Source organism: Electrona antarctica (assembly GCF_951216825.1).
Source record: "Electrona antarctica genome assembly, chromosome: 18".
Classification (NCBI taxonomy): domain Eukaryota; kingdom Metazoa; phylum Chordata; class Actinopteri; order Myctophiformes; family Myctophidae; genus Electrona; species Electrona antarctica.
Window position 1 is genome coordinate 12,569,139 of NC_136799.1, and position 20,777 is coordinate 12,589,915.

The window sequence follows — 20,777 nt, forward strand, 5'->3', positions numbered from 1 at the left end:
GGCAAAAACACCCTTCTGTCTCTCTGCCTGTGTGTCTCTGTACCATTGTGGAGATACAGTGACACACCTGTGACCATTATCACACAAGCATGAATGGAGCTGGTGGCCAGTTGACCACTCCACTTCTTTTAAATGGCGCCCCCTTCTGACCTGTTTGTTGAGGTGCTGTCTACCACAGCAGTATGCTAGATTCTACTCACTGTATGGTGTCTGTTATACAGCACTTTCTGGTCACTGAAACTGTCCATAAACTTTACCAAAAAGTTAAATATAAACATGTATCCAAAATATTAACATTGTTTCTTTTTTATGTTTGAAAATGTTTGCCTATGACATACCAAAAAATAAGGATGGTTAAGAAAAATACGTGTTTAATCCGTAAACTGTAACCGTAACCTTTAATTTAGCCTTGCATTTGGACAGTTCTTTTTCCACGTTCTTTTTCAAAGACCTCAATTTCTTCGTTCTAATTTTCTGACTCTGCGGCGGCCTGGCCAGGAAGTAATAACTCCCTGTGCCTTTGGGCCAGAAAGTGACAAGCTGTTGATTTTCCCATGGCCCGGCTGGACGTCTAGACCGTATAGTGTTTGCCCATTTTCTTTTTTGTCAGCTAATTAGACGCAAGGTGTCAAATGTTGACGCGTTCTCTCTGAGGGTCTCTGAAGTACGTGTGTGTATCATGTGGACCCGACCCGCTGGACGCACTTCTCCAGAACCTGAAGTCTCGCCACTGCTAAGAAACTAAGCCACCAGGGGTCACCAACATGTCCGTACACGGACAAATGTGTCCGTGGCAAAGACTTGGTCTTGTCTGTGGCAAGTTTTTGATTTTCTGTTTTACACAATGTTCTTATTTTGATCATAACACCCACTTACTGAATGTCAAGTCTCCAGGTTTTTGCCAGAATATGTATGGCAATTATTTATTATGACACTCTGGCACATTAGGAGTCCACTATAGTACTAGTGGTTCTCAAATGTTTTATTTGCAAGGACCCCTGTGACTCTGAGAGTGTTCACATCAGTTCATTTTCAGATTATTTTATTTTATAGTAGAAAATCACCCCAGGGGGTCTCTGTGCACTTTACAGCAGCAATACATCAAAAACATATCAAAGACACAACACATAGCAATAGTAAAACATAGTAAAATGTGCATAGCTATAGATAAAAATAAAACTAGGCGGAACCGTAGTGCATAGAGAGAAAAAAATGTTTTAGCCTCGAAAAAATGTCCAGGGAGTTTGCATCTCTGACATCTTGAGGGTGAGCGTTACAAAAACGGGGCACGAAATGAACACTCTCAGAGTTACAGACCTGTTATTCAGGGTTATCTATTTATGTGTTAATGGTATTATTATTGTCCACTCATTTTGTTTGTCCGTGGCAAAATGTTTATGTTGACAAAAATGTCCACCACAAGCCAAGGACCCCTGTATGCCACTCAGTGTCAGGTTTAGCAAGAGAAACAAGCAACCAGGTCTATGAAAACCAGCCCAAAATAATCTACAATTCAGCCACTTTTTTTTTAACCTACAGTAAATATAGCTATTTGAAAATAGCCATATTTACAAGCTCACAACGTGTCGTGGAACCAAACAGACCCTAACGGGTCCATTTGGTTCCATTTGTACATTCTCAGAGTTAAATTACCATTGATTTTACAATATAAATTGAGGGTCCCAGAGATAGAAATGCCATTAAATGGGGGTCCGTAGACTAATGCAGGTCAAACAGGGGGCCCTTGAAATTAAAATGGCTGAAAATCACTGCTAGAGCCGCAAAAGTCTTCTCTTATGGGGGTCCTTGGCATATCTTTTCAAATGGGGGTCCGCGGGATAATGAGTGTCAATTTGGGGGTCCTTGACGTGAAAAAGTTTGGGAACCACTGCTCCTATGTAACCCTAGTGTCACCAGGAGGACCAGCTGAGGTAGCAGGATTGATTGATGATGGGGGACAAAATAATGCAGGTGTACAGATTCAAGTGTTTCCTTACTTAACTTAACTAAGTTACTTAACTTAACTTACTTAAAATGCGATGCTTTGTATGATGCTGTTAAATTAACAGCATCATACAAAGCATCGCATTTGAATTAACAGTGTTAATTAATATTAACCTTGCAGCAATATTTAAAAAAAGATGCATCATTAGACATTAGTCCTCATGAGAGGATTGTTTAGGATAGGCAATTTTCAATCTGGCAGTTATTTGCAGAGGAAGCTGCAAAAGACTGTGACGTTTGGAGGCAGACTGTCGCTGCAGGAACCCGCCGTGCCGAGGAGAGACACATCTCCTTGTTGCAGGCGAAGAGACAGAAGAGGAAACTGCGTGAAGCAGCCCCCACTCCTGTACCAGTCCCCTCTCGTTTTATCTGTGCAAACTGCGCTAAAGACTGTCACTCCGGAGCAGGGCTGTCCAGCCACAGCCGCCGCTGCAAAAAAACATGACCACTCAGGCGCAACCCATCGTCAACACTGACGGACGGATGCCTATGACATTACTTGAATATTTTGAATATTTTTCAAACATTTTAAATTAACTGCACACATTTTGTACACAAGGCAAAATTAGAACCACTGGTGTAAACAACATTTAGCCTGGCTAATAAGCCAGACGCGAATCAGCCGTTGGCAATAAAAAATTGCCTGCTGGCGGATTAGGACAGTGTGATATTAGTTTGGCTTATTAGCCAGGCTAAAACAACGTTAGGAAGCAAGCCCGAATATAGCAAGCTTTAGAAACAAGCCAAAAACAAAAAAATAATACTACCAATATTTACAAGTGAATATAGTGCTATGTCTACATAAAATGCTATTCAAGTTACATAAGTTGAGCCTTTGCATACGCCTGTAAAGTCGTTGGGGCTAGGGCAAGTAATACGGTCTAAGATGGAGTCTGAAGAGGTGGGTTTTCAATATAATCAGATAGGAGTGACATCACATTATATGTAATATAAATGGCAAGACAGAATATAAAGACTGAATACATTTCCAAGCGGAAATTCCTCGCTGCTCGCGTCAGTGCAACCACACAACCACAATTTCCCAGAATTGCACCTTTCGAGTGTGGATATCGTCGATGTCGCGTCGACAAGCTTGCGTAGCGTTTCTAAAAACGCTGGGACAACGCTCCACACGTCCCTATAGCTCTTCTCCCTTCTGGCTCCAAAACTATGGAATGCACTTCCCATTACAATCAGAACTGCAACCTCACTCCCAATCTTCTGTCGTAGTCTGAAAACCCACCTTTTCAGACTCCATCATGGCCCGTAGCACTTACCCTAGCCCCTTAGATAGCACTTTACGTAGACTTAGATAGCATTTTATACAGACAGCATGTTACGTAGACTACACTACACTAGAATCTACACTAGAAGTGCTATGACTACATTTTTATGTAGTCATAGCACTTTATAGTATATGTATAGTATAGTATGTATAGTTTACTTTATATGTATAGTTTCATTATATAGATATTCCACTGTTACGTTCTTAGCTCACGCATGTTTTATAATAACTACTTTTTATGTATGTGATGTATTGCCATGCTTTTTGTTCTTGCTTGGCTCTGGATTAAGCGTCTGCTAAATGCCTAAATTGTAATTGTAAATTGTTTCAAGCTTGCAGATCTGCTACTTTTGATACTTCATTGTTGTGACGATGTTATATGATCAAGTAGGGCGTCAATTTACAAAAAGGTGTTTTAAGAGTTTTCTGCCCGACAGCAGATATACCGCACATTTCTTGGTTGTTGTTTAGCATTCATTCTCGTACAGTTGGTCAGCATATTTCAGTAGTCTCTTGACTCTCTTTCATAGTGTCAGCATGATGATGGTTACTAGAAAACTCTTATTACGATTCTGTTTGGGATTATAGCTTCATGGCATAATTATTTGTATAAGAAAAGACTATTCAGCAGTTTCTGTCATTGTTGGCGACGGGCCGGCTCACCACCGCTTAACCACTTAATCCCCAGCATCCTTACAAGCTCACACAACATGTCGCAGCGTAACGGGTTGTGAGCTTGTCGATCTGCTATTGTCTGCAAAAGCCTTCCCCACAATAACAGGGGAAAACCCCCCCCACTAGTATAGAGCCCTGAGGGACTCCGGTCAGCCATGTGGGGTTTTAAGTGGTTAATGCATTGAGGTTGTTGAGAGGAGCCGTGCGTGGCGGGCTCTCCTCTGGTTGGAGTCGGAGCGGACCACCAGAAGCCATTCCAGATCCCACTCCAGTGTCTGTTTATCTCTGCTCCAGTTTGTTATGACCCCTCCACCCTGCATCACCCCAGTCATACTTCGCTGACTCTCGGTTCTGGCTTAAATTTCTCTTTTGCATTTCTTTGTTCTTTTGTTCTCATCTCTAGCTGGCTCCTCTTGTTCGTACCGATCTGTCCATCTGGCTGGCTGTTTGTTTCTGTGTCTATCCGTCTATCTATCATTGTGCGTTGACATGTACGCACATGCTGATCCAGTTGATGGGGAGCAATTTGGACCTCATTTTCTGCCTGCATGGTCCTTGCACCTTCATCCTTAGGATGACATTTAGTCCCGGAAAGTGTTTTATTTTATTTTATTTTATTTTATTTTTCTTATTTTATGTGCTTTGTCAATGTTCACATTCTTGTGCCTACAGGATCACTTTTCAGAAGAGTACGTTCAATGTTCATTAACCGCGATTACATTTTTAATTTTTTGTTTTAGCTCTATAGCTAGAACTATAGTATGTTTTTTCAGAAAACTAACTCTAAAGGTGGCCTTACACTAGCCGATTTTTTTCAATCTGAAATATGATAGCACCACACACTACAGGATAATCGGAGCGGGGCAGAGCAAATATCAAACATTCTTGATGTTGATCGGGCCGATCCCGATCGCGCATTGAGTGGTCGGGCACCCCCCGAGCGTCAAAAATGCCCGATTATCGGCTAGTGTAAGGCCACCTTTAGGATTCAGAAGAGTGGTTTATAACAGTGTTTCTCAAGAATAGCAGAGCTATTGTACATCTGCTATTTTTGATTTTTTTTTAAACATCTTGAAAGTCTTCAATTTTTTTGCACAAATCTTCTCTTCTGGGGGGTCCCTGGCGCAAACCATTTTCAGATGGTGGTGGTGGTGGTGGGGGAGGGGGGCGCACTGCCAAATACATATCATTTTGGGGGTCCTCCTTGGCATGAAAAAGTTTGAAAACCACCAATGTAGAAGGCATTTGTATAATCGGCCTCAGGTCTCAATGGGTTAAACAATGGAAAGGGCTGCGTTGTTTGTATCATTCCACTAATGTCTCTCACTGTGTGCAGGTGATAATCCGGGAGAAGCTATCCGATGGGGATGAGCGACATGATGGCCAAGTCAGGGAATCGGAAAGCCACGACAGCCCGGAGCCAGCACATCTCACCAGGCTGAAGGAGATGCTGACACAACGTGATAACGAGATCAGTATCCTTTGGCGGCTAAAGGTTAAAGTTCCTACCATTTGTCACATACTGTACATTGCTGTTTGTGAGATTTGTTCTCCGCATTTAACCCATCTCTAGGAGCGATGAGCCGCAGCCGTGCCGTGCTCGGGAACCATTTGTAGTTGACCATTTGTAGTTGATCTTGATGCTGAGTGCCAAGCAGGGATACATTGAGTCCCATTTGTACAGTCTTTGGTATGTCCCGGATCGAACCCTGACCTCTCAGTCCCAGGGCCGACACTCTAACCACAAGGCCACTGAGGTGGTCAATTGAGAGGACAATGCTGTTCAGTTGAACTTACATTATATTTTTATCTGCAGTATACGACTTTTAATATTACTTGTCCATCTGCTACTTTTTTTTAATTTGATTCATGAAAAGTAACAGTTTTGGACATAAGAGGTTTCCACCTGACAGAGACGACATATTTGAATAAACCCCAGCCAGTGTAACTTTGCCATTGTTTAAGTCACACTGTCTGTTTGCTTTGGTTCAAATGTCCTATAATGTCTAACACACTGTGAAAAATGAAGTCTAATATGATATACAATAGGCTTGTGACGACAGTGTATTTTAGAATGGAGCCTAAATTTAAATTGTATTGTTTTTATTTTATTTTTTCATGGTCTAGCCAAACTATTTACGGTAATCACACTTACTGTTCTGAAGGCACAGGAACAGTTTAACTTCATTAGCAGAGAGATATTTAATCTGAACTAGGCCTACGGCGGCTGCTGGTGGAATTACACGCTTGGAGCGCGGCACTTTTCTCAAACCCCCCCCCAAAAAAGAAATCCACACGGAATGGTTTTGGAATAATGTAGCTTCAAATACATCTTCCACCATTAATGACAGCAATTACCGCTATTAATCATAATTGTTCTTGTCTAAAAGATGATATTTCCAATGGCTTTCAGAGATGATCCCCCCCCCCCCCCCTCTCTCCCCCACCCCACCTCCCCCCACTCCCCACCTCACCGCGGCCTCTCATTAGATCACGGCACATTAGTCGGAAAATGTCCACTTGATTGTTTAGCCACAAAAAAAAACCCTCATCTCTCCAAGACAAATATAGGATATTACGGTGGAGATATTTCACCGTGGTGTGTCTTGGAGCTAGGCACGTGTAACGCAAAAGTCCTTCCAAAATGTGACATACAATTTGCTACACTCTTCCCCAACAGTGGTGCTCTAATGCAGACATCTTGACGAAATTGCTCGCTGCTCTATGGGACAGATTATCTTTGATGCATTAAGTACACCCACTGTATGTATGTAATGCCTGTTATACGCTCACACACACTGACGTACGTATTTAACTCTCCATCATAGTTATCATTGTATTTGTTTTCACGATGAAACGTCTTGCAGATGTAAACTAGACCGTTCCTTGCAGTGAGTAAGGGGTGGTCTGGCGTGGTGGGATGATATGTGCAATCATCATCCCCCCCCCCGCGTCAGCTCGGCTGGCGTGATGATGACATCACCTCCAGCGTCTAGATCCCCTAATAGCCACCTAGACCTAGAGCAAGGTTGAAGCTCGCATCCGTTTGCTAATCACCATGCTTCCCATGGAGTGCACTGCCCCACCACCACCACCACCCGCCCATGAGACACTGGGCTGCTGGGAGGCATTAGATTAGTTCCCGTCCGTCCCACACATCTCCAGCGATGCCAGACTGATGCTGTGTCTCCACAGGCTTCATTATGTGAGAGGTTCCCCTTGTGGAACAAAGCCACAAGTGGAGTCTTGGGCATGGTTGCCATGTCTGCTTATTATCAGCGGCTTTGGATTTCTTTTTTTGCTCTTAGGCTGATACAGACAATAAGCCTCTCCGACCTACTTACTTACTTACCTACTCTATTTGTCAGCAGAACCCCCATCTGAAAATATTTCGTGCCACCCCCTGCATAAGATTTGTGTTTCAATTTTTACCCCCTCAAGATCATTGTTTTTAAATAGCAGATCTACAAGATGTGACGCGTAGCCTTGTAGTCCGCTTATTTTGGTGATTGTTCTTTTCATAGACCTGGTTGCTTATTTCTCTCGCAAACTCCGGCAACACTGGCCTTTGGTGTACCCTCTCCACCAGCCCTTGTACACAGACTCCAGTGGGCACATGGTAATGCTTAGCTAAGCCCTACTGCAGAGATGACACACACACATCCACCACAAACATTGGAACACGATGGCAGAGCAACAGGGCTGACTAACAAACTATGGGTGGACGCTCACGCTCAGTAGAACATGATGTGGCGCACGGTGGCTCTCAAAACATCTACAGCATTTTCCAGAGAGACTCCCCGAGAATCCACGGCGAAGCAAATGCAAATGAGTGAATGATCGAATGAATGGATAAATGCCTGATTCGATGTAGAGTTAAAGCTGAAATACGTACGTTTTTTGTCCTATATGGGGGCGGCAGTGGCTCAGGGGTAAAGTGGCTGGTAGAGACACCAGATGGGATCCGTGAGGTTTCCAGTTCGATCCCATGTCCACATGTCGAATGAAAACAAACATTGCATGGATGCACCTGGGACGTATCCTCAGTGATGTATCCCAAGGTCATCAGGGTTTCGGGTCTCGCAACATCATACCCCTCACTCAGGTGACCCAGCCGGGGTGATCAAGTCCCATCCCAGTATAGCTACCCTCGATCAGTCCCATTAGGGAAAGACCAGGGCCACACAATCTGTTGCTCCGGAACTACTCTGCTGGAACTGGGAGGTAGATCAATCTGGTGCGTGGAAGGACTAGGCTCTGTGGGTTGACTCCTGTCCGGGCCCCTCCTACGTCTCACCAGGTCCAGGACCTGTGCGTTGCGAAGACACTTGGGCAAGACACTAAACCCCAGTGACACTGGCGTTGACTGTTCGCCACTTCACCTCCCAATGTATGAATGCATCTCCAGTGTAGCCCCTACCACAGAGCCAGCCGCCCTCACAGGCCAGTGGTTCCGAAACTTCCCAGGTGATTAGCTTTAATGTGCAACATTGTTTCTCACTCAACAGTAAACAAACCAATATACTGTACGTGTATAAAGGGTATCTTATTATTCTTTTTTTTTTTTACCATCTTCCTACGGCCCCCCAGTAATACTGGGCTTGTGCTGCTGCATGTTTGGGCGACTTATCATAAACTTGCTTGACAATAGTAAGCCACTTGCTTATTTCCTCTCGTAACTGCGTAGTGGAACCGAGGTGTAATTAATGGGAGAAGTTGGAAGACCATCCAAGAATAATATATCCAAGAAAGCAACTTGTAACAGATCTCAGGTGTAACAATGAATGGGTAGTAATAACAACCAGCAGGTTGTCCTCTTTTATTTTCTCTTGGCTCACGTGAACTGTTGATTGTGTCCAAGAATGAGAGTTGGCTTCTACGTTGAATCATATTTGCAGGTTTGATGTGGCGCACAAGTAATTTGCAACGCCATGTTTATGTTATTGGCAGCGGTCGCCCAGATTCCTCTCTCAGCAGCTCTGGCGATTGTTCGATACGCACTCTCTCACATCAAGACATTTATATTACTCCCGATTCCCCTTCCCTCTAAATAATGTTCTGAAATGTATTACTACGGCTTAAACAGGCCCTACTGTGTTCTCTTCCTGTACTCACAATATCCCCCCCTAGGTTAACAGTCATGGTGGTGGATATTGTTGCTGTCGGGCAGAAACCTCTTATCTCCATATTCAGGGACGAAATGTTCTTATAATCGTCGTGGGGGCACGCCACGCTAACCCCCCCCCCCCCCCCCCCCCCCCAGGTCCCGTTTTCGCTGGGTCATTTATTTACAGTTTGGTAATAAACACAGCGTGATCTGAGGGAGGACCGGCAACCCCCCGCCCCCAGACCGGCCGACCGGGGGGAGGTGTTAGGAATGTAGAAAAACTAGAAATCCCCTAAAATCATCAAGGGGGCTCGAGCCCCGCAGCCCCCACGTAGTCGTCGTCACTGTCCATATTCTAACTTTTTGTGGTTTTTCGTGAATTCATGCCATACTTGGTCATACTGCAGTGTCACACGAAAGCATCAAATCTAGCAGATCCACAAGCCCGAGACGTGGCACGAAGCGACGTGTTATGATCTTGTAGATCTGCTACTTTTGAACGTGAATCCTGAAAAGCAACAGTTTTGGACATACAAGGTTTCCACCCGACAGAGAAGATATTCTGTATTGTAGTGGAGATATTTATTCATCTAGTGCAGGGGTTCTCAACGTTTTTGGCCGGGGAGCCCCGGAAATGCTTTGGCAATGTCTCGGGACCCCCGCCCCGCCCCCTCCCGACCCCCAATCTAAATTGACTGCTACAATAACCTTAAACCATTTTGGGCGGGAACCCCTTTTGGTGTTTTAAGCATTGTTATAATTTAGCTATTGAAAAATAGCAGATCTACAAGCTCGTAGCGCGCCACTCGGCGCTTGTAGATCTGCTATTTTTGAAAAATCGTGAAAATATATATATATATATTTTTTTTGAAAATAATTTGGGGACCCCCTAAAATAATTTGGCGACCCCCCGAGGGGTCGCGACCCACGGGTTGAGAACCCCTGATCTAGTGCTTCATTTCTTTCCCTTCCCGGCTTTGAGGCTGTTTCTCAGGCTTTGTTTTATTGGATAGGTGTAAGTGGAAATGAGGGGGGAGGGGAAATTAATTAATTGCGTGCAAGCGATCAGCCGAGCTCAACAGAAAAGGCGTTAATTGAAACCTAGCCTATTGCATCCCACATTATACAGTACGTCCCGTGGCAACCTCATTTTTTCTTTTGTATGTTTTTCTTGTAAGCCGATTCTTTGGTGTGAATCCAATTCAAATTCATTGATTTAGTTGCAACGTTGGAAGGACGGCACACGTTGGTTATTCTAACCCCACAAAGTAAAGTTATCAGTGTTCATTTGTCTGTTTGTTCACTTTCAGAGCCCAATTACCACTGATGATTTTACTGTGCGAGGTACAGTTGGGTGCCACCGATATTGTCCCTTATCATTTGACCCATTTAGGCCTGACCTCAAAATTTTAAAAAATCCTTCTAAATCCTCCAGTTTTCTGAAATAAATATTTTCATGATTTTTCAAAAATAGCAGACCTACAAGCTCGTAGCGCGCCACTCGGTGGCGCGCTATGAGCTTGTAGATCTGCTATTTTTCAATAGCTAAATTATAACAATGTTTAAAACACCAAAAGGGGTTCCCGCCCAAAATGGGTTAACTGTCCTTTTGCGCAGATCACGCTAAACTCAGCAAAAAGAAAAGGACAATATCGATGGCCTCCAACTGTATGGGTATGAATTACTGTATGCTGGACTTTCATTATGTGAAATGTGTACATCATCTCTTTATCTATTTGAAAAACGTTTGTTAGTATTATCTATTCATTAAGTATATATATATATATTCTTTTTTTTAAATCTTTTAAGTGAACATATTTAACTTAAATCCTTGCCTCTGGTGGTCCCTGGAACAACATATTTTGTGAGATGGTGGTCCACAGCCAAATATACAGTATATAGTTTTGGGAGTCCTTGCTATGAAAAGGTTTGAGAACCACTGATATAGCAACATACGTTTTTCATAAAACTGACATTTGTCAGGTCTTAATAGGTTAAAATAATTGTTTTGGAATGCAAAGTTAGTGATTTAGGAGAGGCACAGACACCCGTGTGAAGAGGCTACAGTCGCTACACGCGTGATTCATCTTCAAATAATATCTTTTGCTTTGAAGTGCGTCATGCGAACTCCTTGGCTGTAATTAACCTCTCAGTATGAATATTGGAGTGCATAAAATCGTCTGCACACACACACGCACACACACACACACACACACACACACGCTCACACATTTATTTAATCTACAGAAGCATTCTGCAACAATACTCCTCCAGTGTCATGTTGTTCCCACGCCTTGACCTATTTCAAACCCCCCACTCCTCTGTCAGGTGGAAACCTCGTATGACTTTTCAGGATTCAAATAAGTAATAAAAAGTATAAAAAGTAGCAGATCTACCAACTCAAAACACACCACTTTGCGCCACGTTTCTAGCTTGGGGATCTGCTACTTTTGATGCTTTTGTCTGATGCTGTAGTATGATCAAGTAGGGCCCCTACTTTATTTATCATAAAAACACCAAAAGTTAGAATATGGGGATAAGAGGTAAACTGCCCGACAGCAACAATAAGAAAAATAGGACAGGGTTAACCACTTCTTATATACGCACTTAATTGACTGGGGTTCCCTTGGGGTCTTTAGCCTACTTGGTCCGCTTCTTTTTTCCAATTCCACAAATATTTTTCGCCAAATGTTTGCCCAGGCCAGAATAGGGACACTAGGGTTCATGTCGTTAAAACAATGATTTCAAATATTGTGAATTACAGTTACTACTGAGACTCTCGTGATAAGCTACGTCGGGACAAGCATTAAGCGGTAGTGCCAGGAATGGCTGATACTGCACAGTTTGTCTTTCTTGGATAAGACATTTCTGGCGTGCTGGCTGCTCAATAGGAATGTTTTTATAAATTCAACAATGCCACAGTTTGACTGATGAACTTGAGGTGCGCTAAATCCCAGCCAGCTGTGGTAAAATGCTTATTCCTTCACGTGAAACATGATGGATTAATGATTACAAATTTGCAAGCATTTTGGAAAACCTTTTTCAGCCTAAGAGACTGCTTATTTGTCATCTCCATCTTCTATTCATTGGCATTGCTAAAGCACTTCTGTCATCTACAGTATTTCAGTGACATAGATGAGTGGTTTTCAAACTCGGGCACACCAGTGGGCAAGTCAAAATGTCAAGGCATAGGCCTACACCTGCAAGTCCGCAGCGAAGGTGACACTTTTCATACAGGCTTTTGGCATATGTAGTTTGTTGATTTGTGTTGGTTTTTTGGCCCTACGTAAATCGATTCAAGTTATTGTATTCATAGCAAACTAATAATAAAAGAAAAACATTTACATTTAAATTTGTCACCTATAGGGTTAGGGTTATGTCATGGCCAGAATAGCGATGTTAGGTTGAAAATGGTTACAATAAATACATAAATATTTTTAGGGTGTAGAAAGTAGTCATTGCGACTGTAGGTCGCATATTACTTTGAAAACCTGCAAAACCTGTCAGTGACTCAGCCCCAAAGTTATTAGTGCAGCTGTGCCCGGCAGCCGGCGATAACTAGAGTTCTCAACAGGCCCGAAAAGGAAGGCCGGCCCTACCTGGGCCCTCATCATCATCACCTTTATTTATACTCGGAATACAGTTGAATACAGTTTTCAATGTAGCCGAGGTTTACAATACACAAAATACAGTCAAAAAACAATACATCAAACAACATAAATAAATCAGGATAAATTACAAAGGAACTTTATACAGAACAACCATCAGTAAAATAGATCAATTGAAGCAGGAGCAATCATGGTGAAAAATGTTCTGGAGCATTCCTTTGAACTGACCGAAGGATGGCAGGGAGCTCAGTTTTAAAGAGTTTTGGAGTTCATTCCACGAAGTTGGGCCATTGACAGAAAAAGCTGTCTTGCCCAACTCTGTCTGGGCCTGAGGAACCCTGTACACTCATGACACTGCCCCCGTCCAAATGTTGATCTGACCTCATCAAACCTTGTACACTCAAGACACGCTCCATATACTGTATGACCAGTACAGAATTCATTCCATATCTTGATCTGACCCCCCATGCCAAAGCGCCAGCGCTCGCCCAGCGGTCTGCCGTCACCCAGGCGGATGCGTGCACGCGACAAGGTCGCTTCTCGCCCTCAGGTCGTCTTACTGAAAAATCATAACGTTTTGTATATCGTCTCTATTGGGTGGAAACATATGTCCAAAACTGTTACTACAAGATCAAAACACGTTACTTTGTGCCTTGTTTCGAGCTTGTACAGTACTGCTACTTTTGATGCTTTTGTGTGAAGTACGATGGGAAAAAAAAGGTATATGGCGATAGGTTTCTGCCCGACAGCAACGATATATTGCAATAATTTGTGGTTGTAACAAAATCGGCACAACCACCATATGCCTAAATGTGCTGACCTCATCACATTTGTGATGACGGCTATGGCCGTTTTTAGCCCAAGGATTGTTTTTCGTGCATCATGCATCATGAAAACCCCTTAGTTTGACATCACATGCTACTTAAAGCATGATGAAATTTTGCATTTTTTTCCCCCTATACAATGGGTTGTTAATGGTATGGTCACATACTGTATTATGCCAATTATGAAAATTGCTCAACATGTGCAAGTTAGCATCCTGCAGTTTGCCGGGGACCATACTCAACATTTCTAACATAAACGTTAGGGTACTCAAAATGCCAGGGTTCATATTCTGGCAAGTGGACTACTTGGTGGTTGTAGCCCCACAAGGTGCCTAACCCGGCATGTCCATCAACTGTCCTGTCTGTTTGCCAACAGGAAAAGACTGATTATGACACTACACGTTGATGATGTTACAATGGAGAATTGGAAATAACTTTGGGTCCTTTTTACAGTTTTTTAATGTTTTTGTAGTTGTTGTTTTGCCAGTAAGGATAAAGAATTAGACTTTGTTTACGCTCATTGGACTGTCTGCCTTGTTGGCTCAGCAGCATAATGGAGGGTGACAAGAAAGATGAAAAGGAGAGACTCACCAGACGTCATGTGCTGAGCGCGGAGACCACAGCATTCTGAGAACATGGCATGTCGCCGCAGCCACACAGCCCGGCATACCACCTCCAGGGAAATATCACAACAGACTAGAAGCCATTGGTACTAGTGTAAACACTATCAGTACAAAGTGGAAAATTAAATGAAAATTAACCCTGCTGAACAAAAGCCTACGAACCAATAACATTGGACCCAGCAGGAAAACGGCGACAGTCTTTACCTGTTTTTCAGCCTTGGCAAGGCACACAAAGGTCATTAACTGTGACGGTTGTAAGGTTATTGTCATATTTTGCAAAGACTATATGGTACGGTTGGAAACTGCAACTGGAGAATGTTATTGCGTTTTTTGTGTTATTGGTGACACTGTGGTCCGCTTCCAATCCACTGAGAGAAACATGAATTAGATTCCCTGGCTTCACTCAGAACATTGTCTCTGACTCTGTCGTGTCCAAAACTGTTCAAATTCAAACAAAGCAGATGGACAAGCTCAAAACACGATGCTTTGCACTGTGTTTTTTCAATACTTTTGTGTGTAGTATGATGAAGTAAGGCATTCATTTATAAAAAAAAACAGCACAAAAGGTTGTAGGAGGTTTCTGCCCCGACAGCAACGATTATGCAAACAAAGGGTCTATATATCTATAAATTCCCTTCCCGCCTTCACAACAGGACGGAACTGTGTGTTCCTGCCTGCCATGTCCCCCCGTAAGAGTTTCCGACGACAACCAGAGCTGTCTTGAAATGGACCGATTAATGATCAGTACACAGTCGAATCAAATCTGTGTTAATATATCCATTCACACACTTAACTGAGGATTTTTACTGTGTACTAAATAATCAGTGAATCCAGCCTGAAAGTGGTTGATTGAAGCCAGACTAGCAGTTTGGAAGTTGGAAGGGCACGACGTGCAGAGAAGGAAACCATTATAGGCCTATTGTCCTAATGCACAGGGACAAGGTGTGTGGAGCAGTGAAATGTGTCATGGCATTGGTGTGAACTGTGAATGAGAACCTTTGTGTCTCCTCCTGCAGTGTGAGCCATCCAGTAAACTAGACGAGAGCAATGGTTCCCAAACTTTTTCGTACCTATAGTCCAAGTGCGCAGATCTCCGCCAGGTCAGGATGCCTACCCACTGTACCCAGGGCTGCAGTGTCAGTCCTGGATTGCGAGATTTGGGAGATTTGAGGTCGAACGACCGTATTCCCATCTGTATACGCTAGGTTTTAGAAAAACACTGAGGATTTTACGCTCTCTCTCTCGCACACACACACACACACACACACACACACACACACACACACACACACACACAAGCTCATGAGCAGGAGAAGATTGTGTGGAATCTTGGCAGGCTGTCTGCAGGCTGATTCATCCCAGACCATGACATCTCCCTGGGCCTGTAAGGTCACATACCTACACTGTCGCACATAGCGGATAACCGAAAACAAAATTATTTATATATATGTGTGTGTGTATATATATATATATATATATGAGAGAGAGAGAGAGAGAGAGGAGAGAGAGAGAGAGGAGAGAGAGAGAGAGAGAGAGAGAGGAGAGAGAGAGAGGAGAGGAGAGGAGAAGAGAGAGAGAGAGAGAGAGAGAGAGAGAGAGAGAGAGAGAGAGAGAGAGAGAGAGAGAGAGAGAGAGAGAGAGAGAGAGAGAGAGAGAGAAAATAGCCGAACTACAAGCTCACAACGCGTTGTTAGCGCCACAGTGGGCGGCGGGCACCCCGTCCTCACATACAGCTTTTGATCCCACATGTCTCAATATTTGCCATTGACAATAAAAGGAGAAATTTGGTCAAATGTCCACCAAATATGATGTAAATTTGAATTTGTGGCAACAGGCATTCTGATTGGCCAGTATGAGATGATGCATGATGATGCGTGATGATAAGAGCGCCCCTCAATTCATACCGGTGTGTTTTTGAGGGGCACTAGCCCCTCCTATGCCCAGCTTTGTCTGTTTGTGTGAACACAAACACGATGATTTGATTGGCTGAGCAAAGCTCAAACATATTGAGGATAAATGTGAAGGCGCCAAAAGTGATTGGCCGGAATGACATTTGTGTTGATTTGAGTGGCTGAGCATGGCATGTGATGTATGATAAGAGCGGCCCTTGCACTTCACATTGGAAGGCCATAGAAACAGCTGTTTGTCCTTAAGCTAAAGTCTTGCAGGTATCCTAGTTGGCATGCTGAAGAGGGAGAAGAAGAGAGCCCAGGACGCCGCTGCTCAGCTAGAGAACGTTGCCAACAACGGCCACAGTGTGCCCTCTGCCTCTGCACTGTCTGTAGTGTCACTGCCTGAGGCTGGAAGCACCGGCAGCCTCTCTACTGGCCATGGGAGGCCGGCTACACTGTACAGGAGAAGAGGTATGTAGGTTGGCTCTTATCTCCATATTTTTGTTTTATTGTAAATGAACGCCCTACTTGATTACACTACAGCGTGTGTAGAGCTGCTACTATTGAATTTGAATCCTGAAAAGTAACAGTTTTGCCCATATGAGGTTTCCAACCGGACAGAGACGCTGTGTAATTTGATTTAATTGCCTCTCAGGAGCCTTTGGTATCCATTTTAAGAGACAAGCAAATATTGTTTCAGAGTTCCCAAATACAACCTCGGGCCTCTATAGTTTGAGGGCGGTAAACTGTCTCACTGCCAATAACTATCCTTCCGCAATAGCTCCACACAGGCACTAACGAAATCTCCTGTCATCACCGAGATGCGCAACTATCCATTGTGAGCTTAAACTGTTGCTGTGGATGTGGCGATCCCGATGTGGCTGAGTGTGTGTGTGGGAATTATTCCGCTGACAAAGTGCAAGTTTGATTCATCACAGCATCACAGTATCTACTGTAACCGTCAAACAAATATTACGTACCCCCTTCCCCATTTATTTTGAGAACCACACACTGTAGACTCACTGGAGAGTGTGCATAGACTGATAATAACATGGCAAGATAGAATGCAGTAAAAGGTCTTGGGGAGGATTGACCCTTTTCAGACCCTTAGCGCCAGCTGTGCTGCTGTGTGTCAAACTCAGGTTAGGTGAGACATGGCCTTTGACGCGTCTAAATGTCTCAATAGAAGAGCAGCAGAGAAGAAAATACTACCACCCCAATTGTATACAGTGCATTGTATACACAGATTGGACAGAATTACATTGTATTCATAGGAAACTGTTCTTGTTTTGCGAGAGCTTGTAGATTAACTATTTTTTGTGAGCGACACCGCCGTACAGCAGAGTGTAAATCAAGCATTAGACTGGGATTAGATTGCCACTCATTGCATAGTGGTGCTCCTTTCGACCTTTCCAGAGTGGCCGTGGCGTTCAGTTTACACTTGTAAAAACCGGGCCTCCAGGATCAAAACAAACTATTAACGCAGATGACATTTTCACTGTTTCACGGAACGTGAACTCCATTCTCTGAGACACCCCCGTGAGAGGTGGGAGAGGAAATGAATAGGAAATAAATTTGGGGGCTATAGGACGGGCGCGCAGCAGAGGAGGGGGGAGGGGTGATCTCTCTCCTTTGGAATGTCGGCCGCGCTTTGCTTGTGGTCATGCCTATTTTGGACGTGCCTGTTGAGGTTGTCTTTGGAGACATTTTTAAATGCATTACAAATCCCTGACTTGGGGATTTTGCTGCATAGCGAGGACCTCGGCATGCCAGCTAGAGGCTCCACAATTTCTTTTGCCAGGGCTGACCTATTTCTAACAGATGTCATCAGTGGGCTCGTATCCATTCAGGAGTATCCTTTTTTTAGAGGTCACTGAAGTGGCTTCATATACTCACGTCAGCACAGCAACACCAGGCAGTATATTAAACCTGTAATTTGTTGCTGATTAGCAGCTGAGGAGTTCAAAGCCCATAATAGTTAGTGGAACATGAGCTAAAGGCCAAGGGCCAAGACTATTGCAATGCAAACTTTAGAGTCACTTTTCAGATGTGCTTTGGGACCCAAGACATCTGAGAAAAGTAGCTAGCAGCATACGTATGGTCTGTCCGTCCGTCCGTCCGTCCGGCCGTCCGTCTGTCCGTCTGTCCGTCCGCTCACAACTTTGATCCCAAACAAGTTATCTTGAAGATTACTCACTGGATTGCTTGGGAAGTGACTTTGACATTCCTTCTGAGAACAGGAAGCACTAAGGCCTGTTACTGCCGAGCATTCCCTCCGGTCACCTGGAAATGTCCAATGACGACGCAACGTTACAATTGATCATTGTACAATACCCCCCATTTCTCTGTATTGTTGTTGACGAGGCACTGTGTTAGAAGGCGAGTCATAATGTCATCCCTGTGATACATACTGTAGCACATCTTATATCTATATATGCACCACGTCTGTGTGTACGTCTGTAATCCACGTAACTCAAGAACCGTTCGCCCCACCGACTTCAAATTTTACACACATTTTACACACGTGTTCAACACCCTGCCCGGCCTTAAGTCGGTGGGATACACCGGAACAAAAGCCTCTGCCCAGGCTCTGGACAGGGCCCTAATTTGCCAATTGATCACACCTGATCACCCTATAGATCTCCATAATGGACATCACAATGATGTTCTGACATCGGCATAGCCTCCATATTTGGGCATGCCTGACAAATAACTCGATATATGGGCATAAAAGCGACACAGTGACGGACATAATAACTGGGTGGGGCATCCATTTCCATCCATTTTCCATACAAAGCACACTGCCGTGTATGGCTGAAAGAAATCGATAATTTGACATAAGGTATAACCACAAAAGATATTTTAATTAATTTAAGAAAGCATTGTTTCTGCTGTTTCTGGCTATTACATTCTACATCTGCCAGCCTGCCAATGGTGTTGCTAATGAGCTGTTTTTTGTGAACAGTCTGTTATTCAATAGCAGCGGTCTGCTATTGAGAAACAAGAGGCCGCAGAATGATGTGATTGACCAGAATCGAGCAATCAACCAAGCCGTGTAATGAAGAGATTTTACACCAGGCCAAATTAAATGTTTACGGGTAGCAGGTGGTGCAACGCACTGGTCCAGTACCTGGTGAGAAGCAGGATCGAGGGTGTTCAATGTTGCGAGACCCGAAACATCCCATTGAAGCATACATTACCGATGATGTGTCTTAAGTTGCACCAAAAGTGATTACTGTCACTACAAACCATAATCCTGAGAAGACAATAACTTGCTTTAACCACTTACACCAATAGAAGATCTACAAGCTCGCAACGTGTCACAATGAGATACATTTGAGCTTGTAGATTGGCTATTTTAAGCGAAGATATTTAATGAGGATCAGCAGCTCCAAATTTGAGGCCATGGTTCTCAGCAGGAAACCGGTAGATTGTGCAGTCCGGGTAGGGAAGTCTTGTTCACGAGTGAGGGGAGGATGGAGAAGGAGATCAGCCGGAGAATCGGAGCGGCAAGGGCGGTATTGCAGTGGCTGTACCGCACTGTTGTGACGAAAAGAGATGGATATTTAATGTAGAGCGAAAACCGAAAAGATACTAGTATAGAGACTACAACCCTGAGGAACTCCCTGTCAACCAAGTATACAGGGTTTAAAGGCCAAAAGGATGCAGACGCAGAGAATTAGAAGTGGATAAAGTCAAGTCCATCATGATTCTCTTGGAGTCAGACATCCTCCCTGGCCGGAGGCAAAGCATTTCTTTGGCTTCCTCCTGTGTTTTTTGGTTAAGTGGAGACTTAAGTGCGATGATAAACCTGAGTCCCCGTAATGAGCGCGATCATAGCCGTCGGGTAAGAAGGGGCATGAGCCAGCGACTCATCAAAACCGAAGCTCGCGCTCCTGTCTTCAGTAAAACCACAACTCCCTCATCCTCTCGTCGACATTTTTGGCTAATGATGCCCGGTGCGGTGAAAAAGGCCACGCACGGGGGTAATTGCAAACAGGGTTCTCTGAAAGAAGAGCCTATTAAAAAACAAACACATGCTTGGACTTAGACCAGACCAAATTAGGGATGGAATCTATCACTCGCAACGGGGACAGTGAGCGGTGCCGTGATGGATGGTGTGTGAAGCAACGGTTTATAGAATAAACATTGATAAATGACACGTCTTCCACATCAGTCCTCTCGGACTGGCATGTGATCTAATGTGGAACAAGTTTCGAGAGAGAGAGAGAGAGAGATCGCTGCTTGCCTTTCCCCGTGCGCCCCTCGTTCATTACTTCTCTCTCTGTTCGTTTGACATGACGACCCCTTCGGAATCCATCTCCATCTGGTTGACCTTTTTTTCTGCATCCCCTGCACTGCAAGCGCACACGCCACAGCATCCAGACAACTACATTGTTCCTCAGGTTGAGTTCAACGGAACGCCAGATGGATGGGGAGGATTGAGGACTATTTGATACAGTTGGCTTGTTGCATGTATACACAGATGCCTTCTTGGCAGGTAAAGGCTCATTTAGGAGTTTTCCCCAAAAAAGGGATTTAGCATGAAAAAAAAAGGCAATGGGTTTTAAATTATAAATGCTATATACTGTAGTGTTGTAGCCAAAACTTTGGCAATGCTTACATCCTCACTGGGTTTATGTCAGGACTGCAATATACGATCTTTAAAAGCTAGTTCCTCTGTGTGTTCTATGGTTACCGCATGTTTACAGTAGGCAGCCATGAGCAACTGGACTTGCCCCATCATCATCAAAACATA

General features: G+C 43.9%; 1 protein-coding gene across 5 annotated transcripts in view; it reads left to right on the forward strand.

The window, feature by feature from the left end:
• The window catches only part of kif6 (kinesin family member 6), a 111,015-nt gene that overhangs the window by 39,912 nt on the left and 50,326 nt on the right, over positions 1-20,777 (forward strand). For all 5 annotated transcript variants that reach the window (XR_013792301.1, XM_079528381.1, XM_079528383.1 and 2 more), the window contains 2 exons: positions 5,301-5,439; positions 16,295-16,489. Coding sequence is in view for 4 of the 5 variants with exons in the window: in XM_079528381.1 (XP_079384507.1) it covers positions 5,301-5,439; positions 16,295-16,489 (334 nt within the window). In the remaining variant the exon portion in view is untranslated. The remainder of the gene's footprint in view (positions 1-5,300; positions 5,440-16,294; positions 16,490-20,777) is intronic.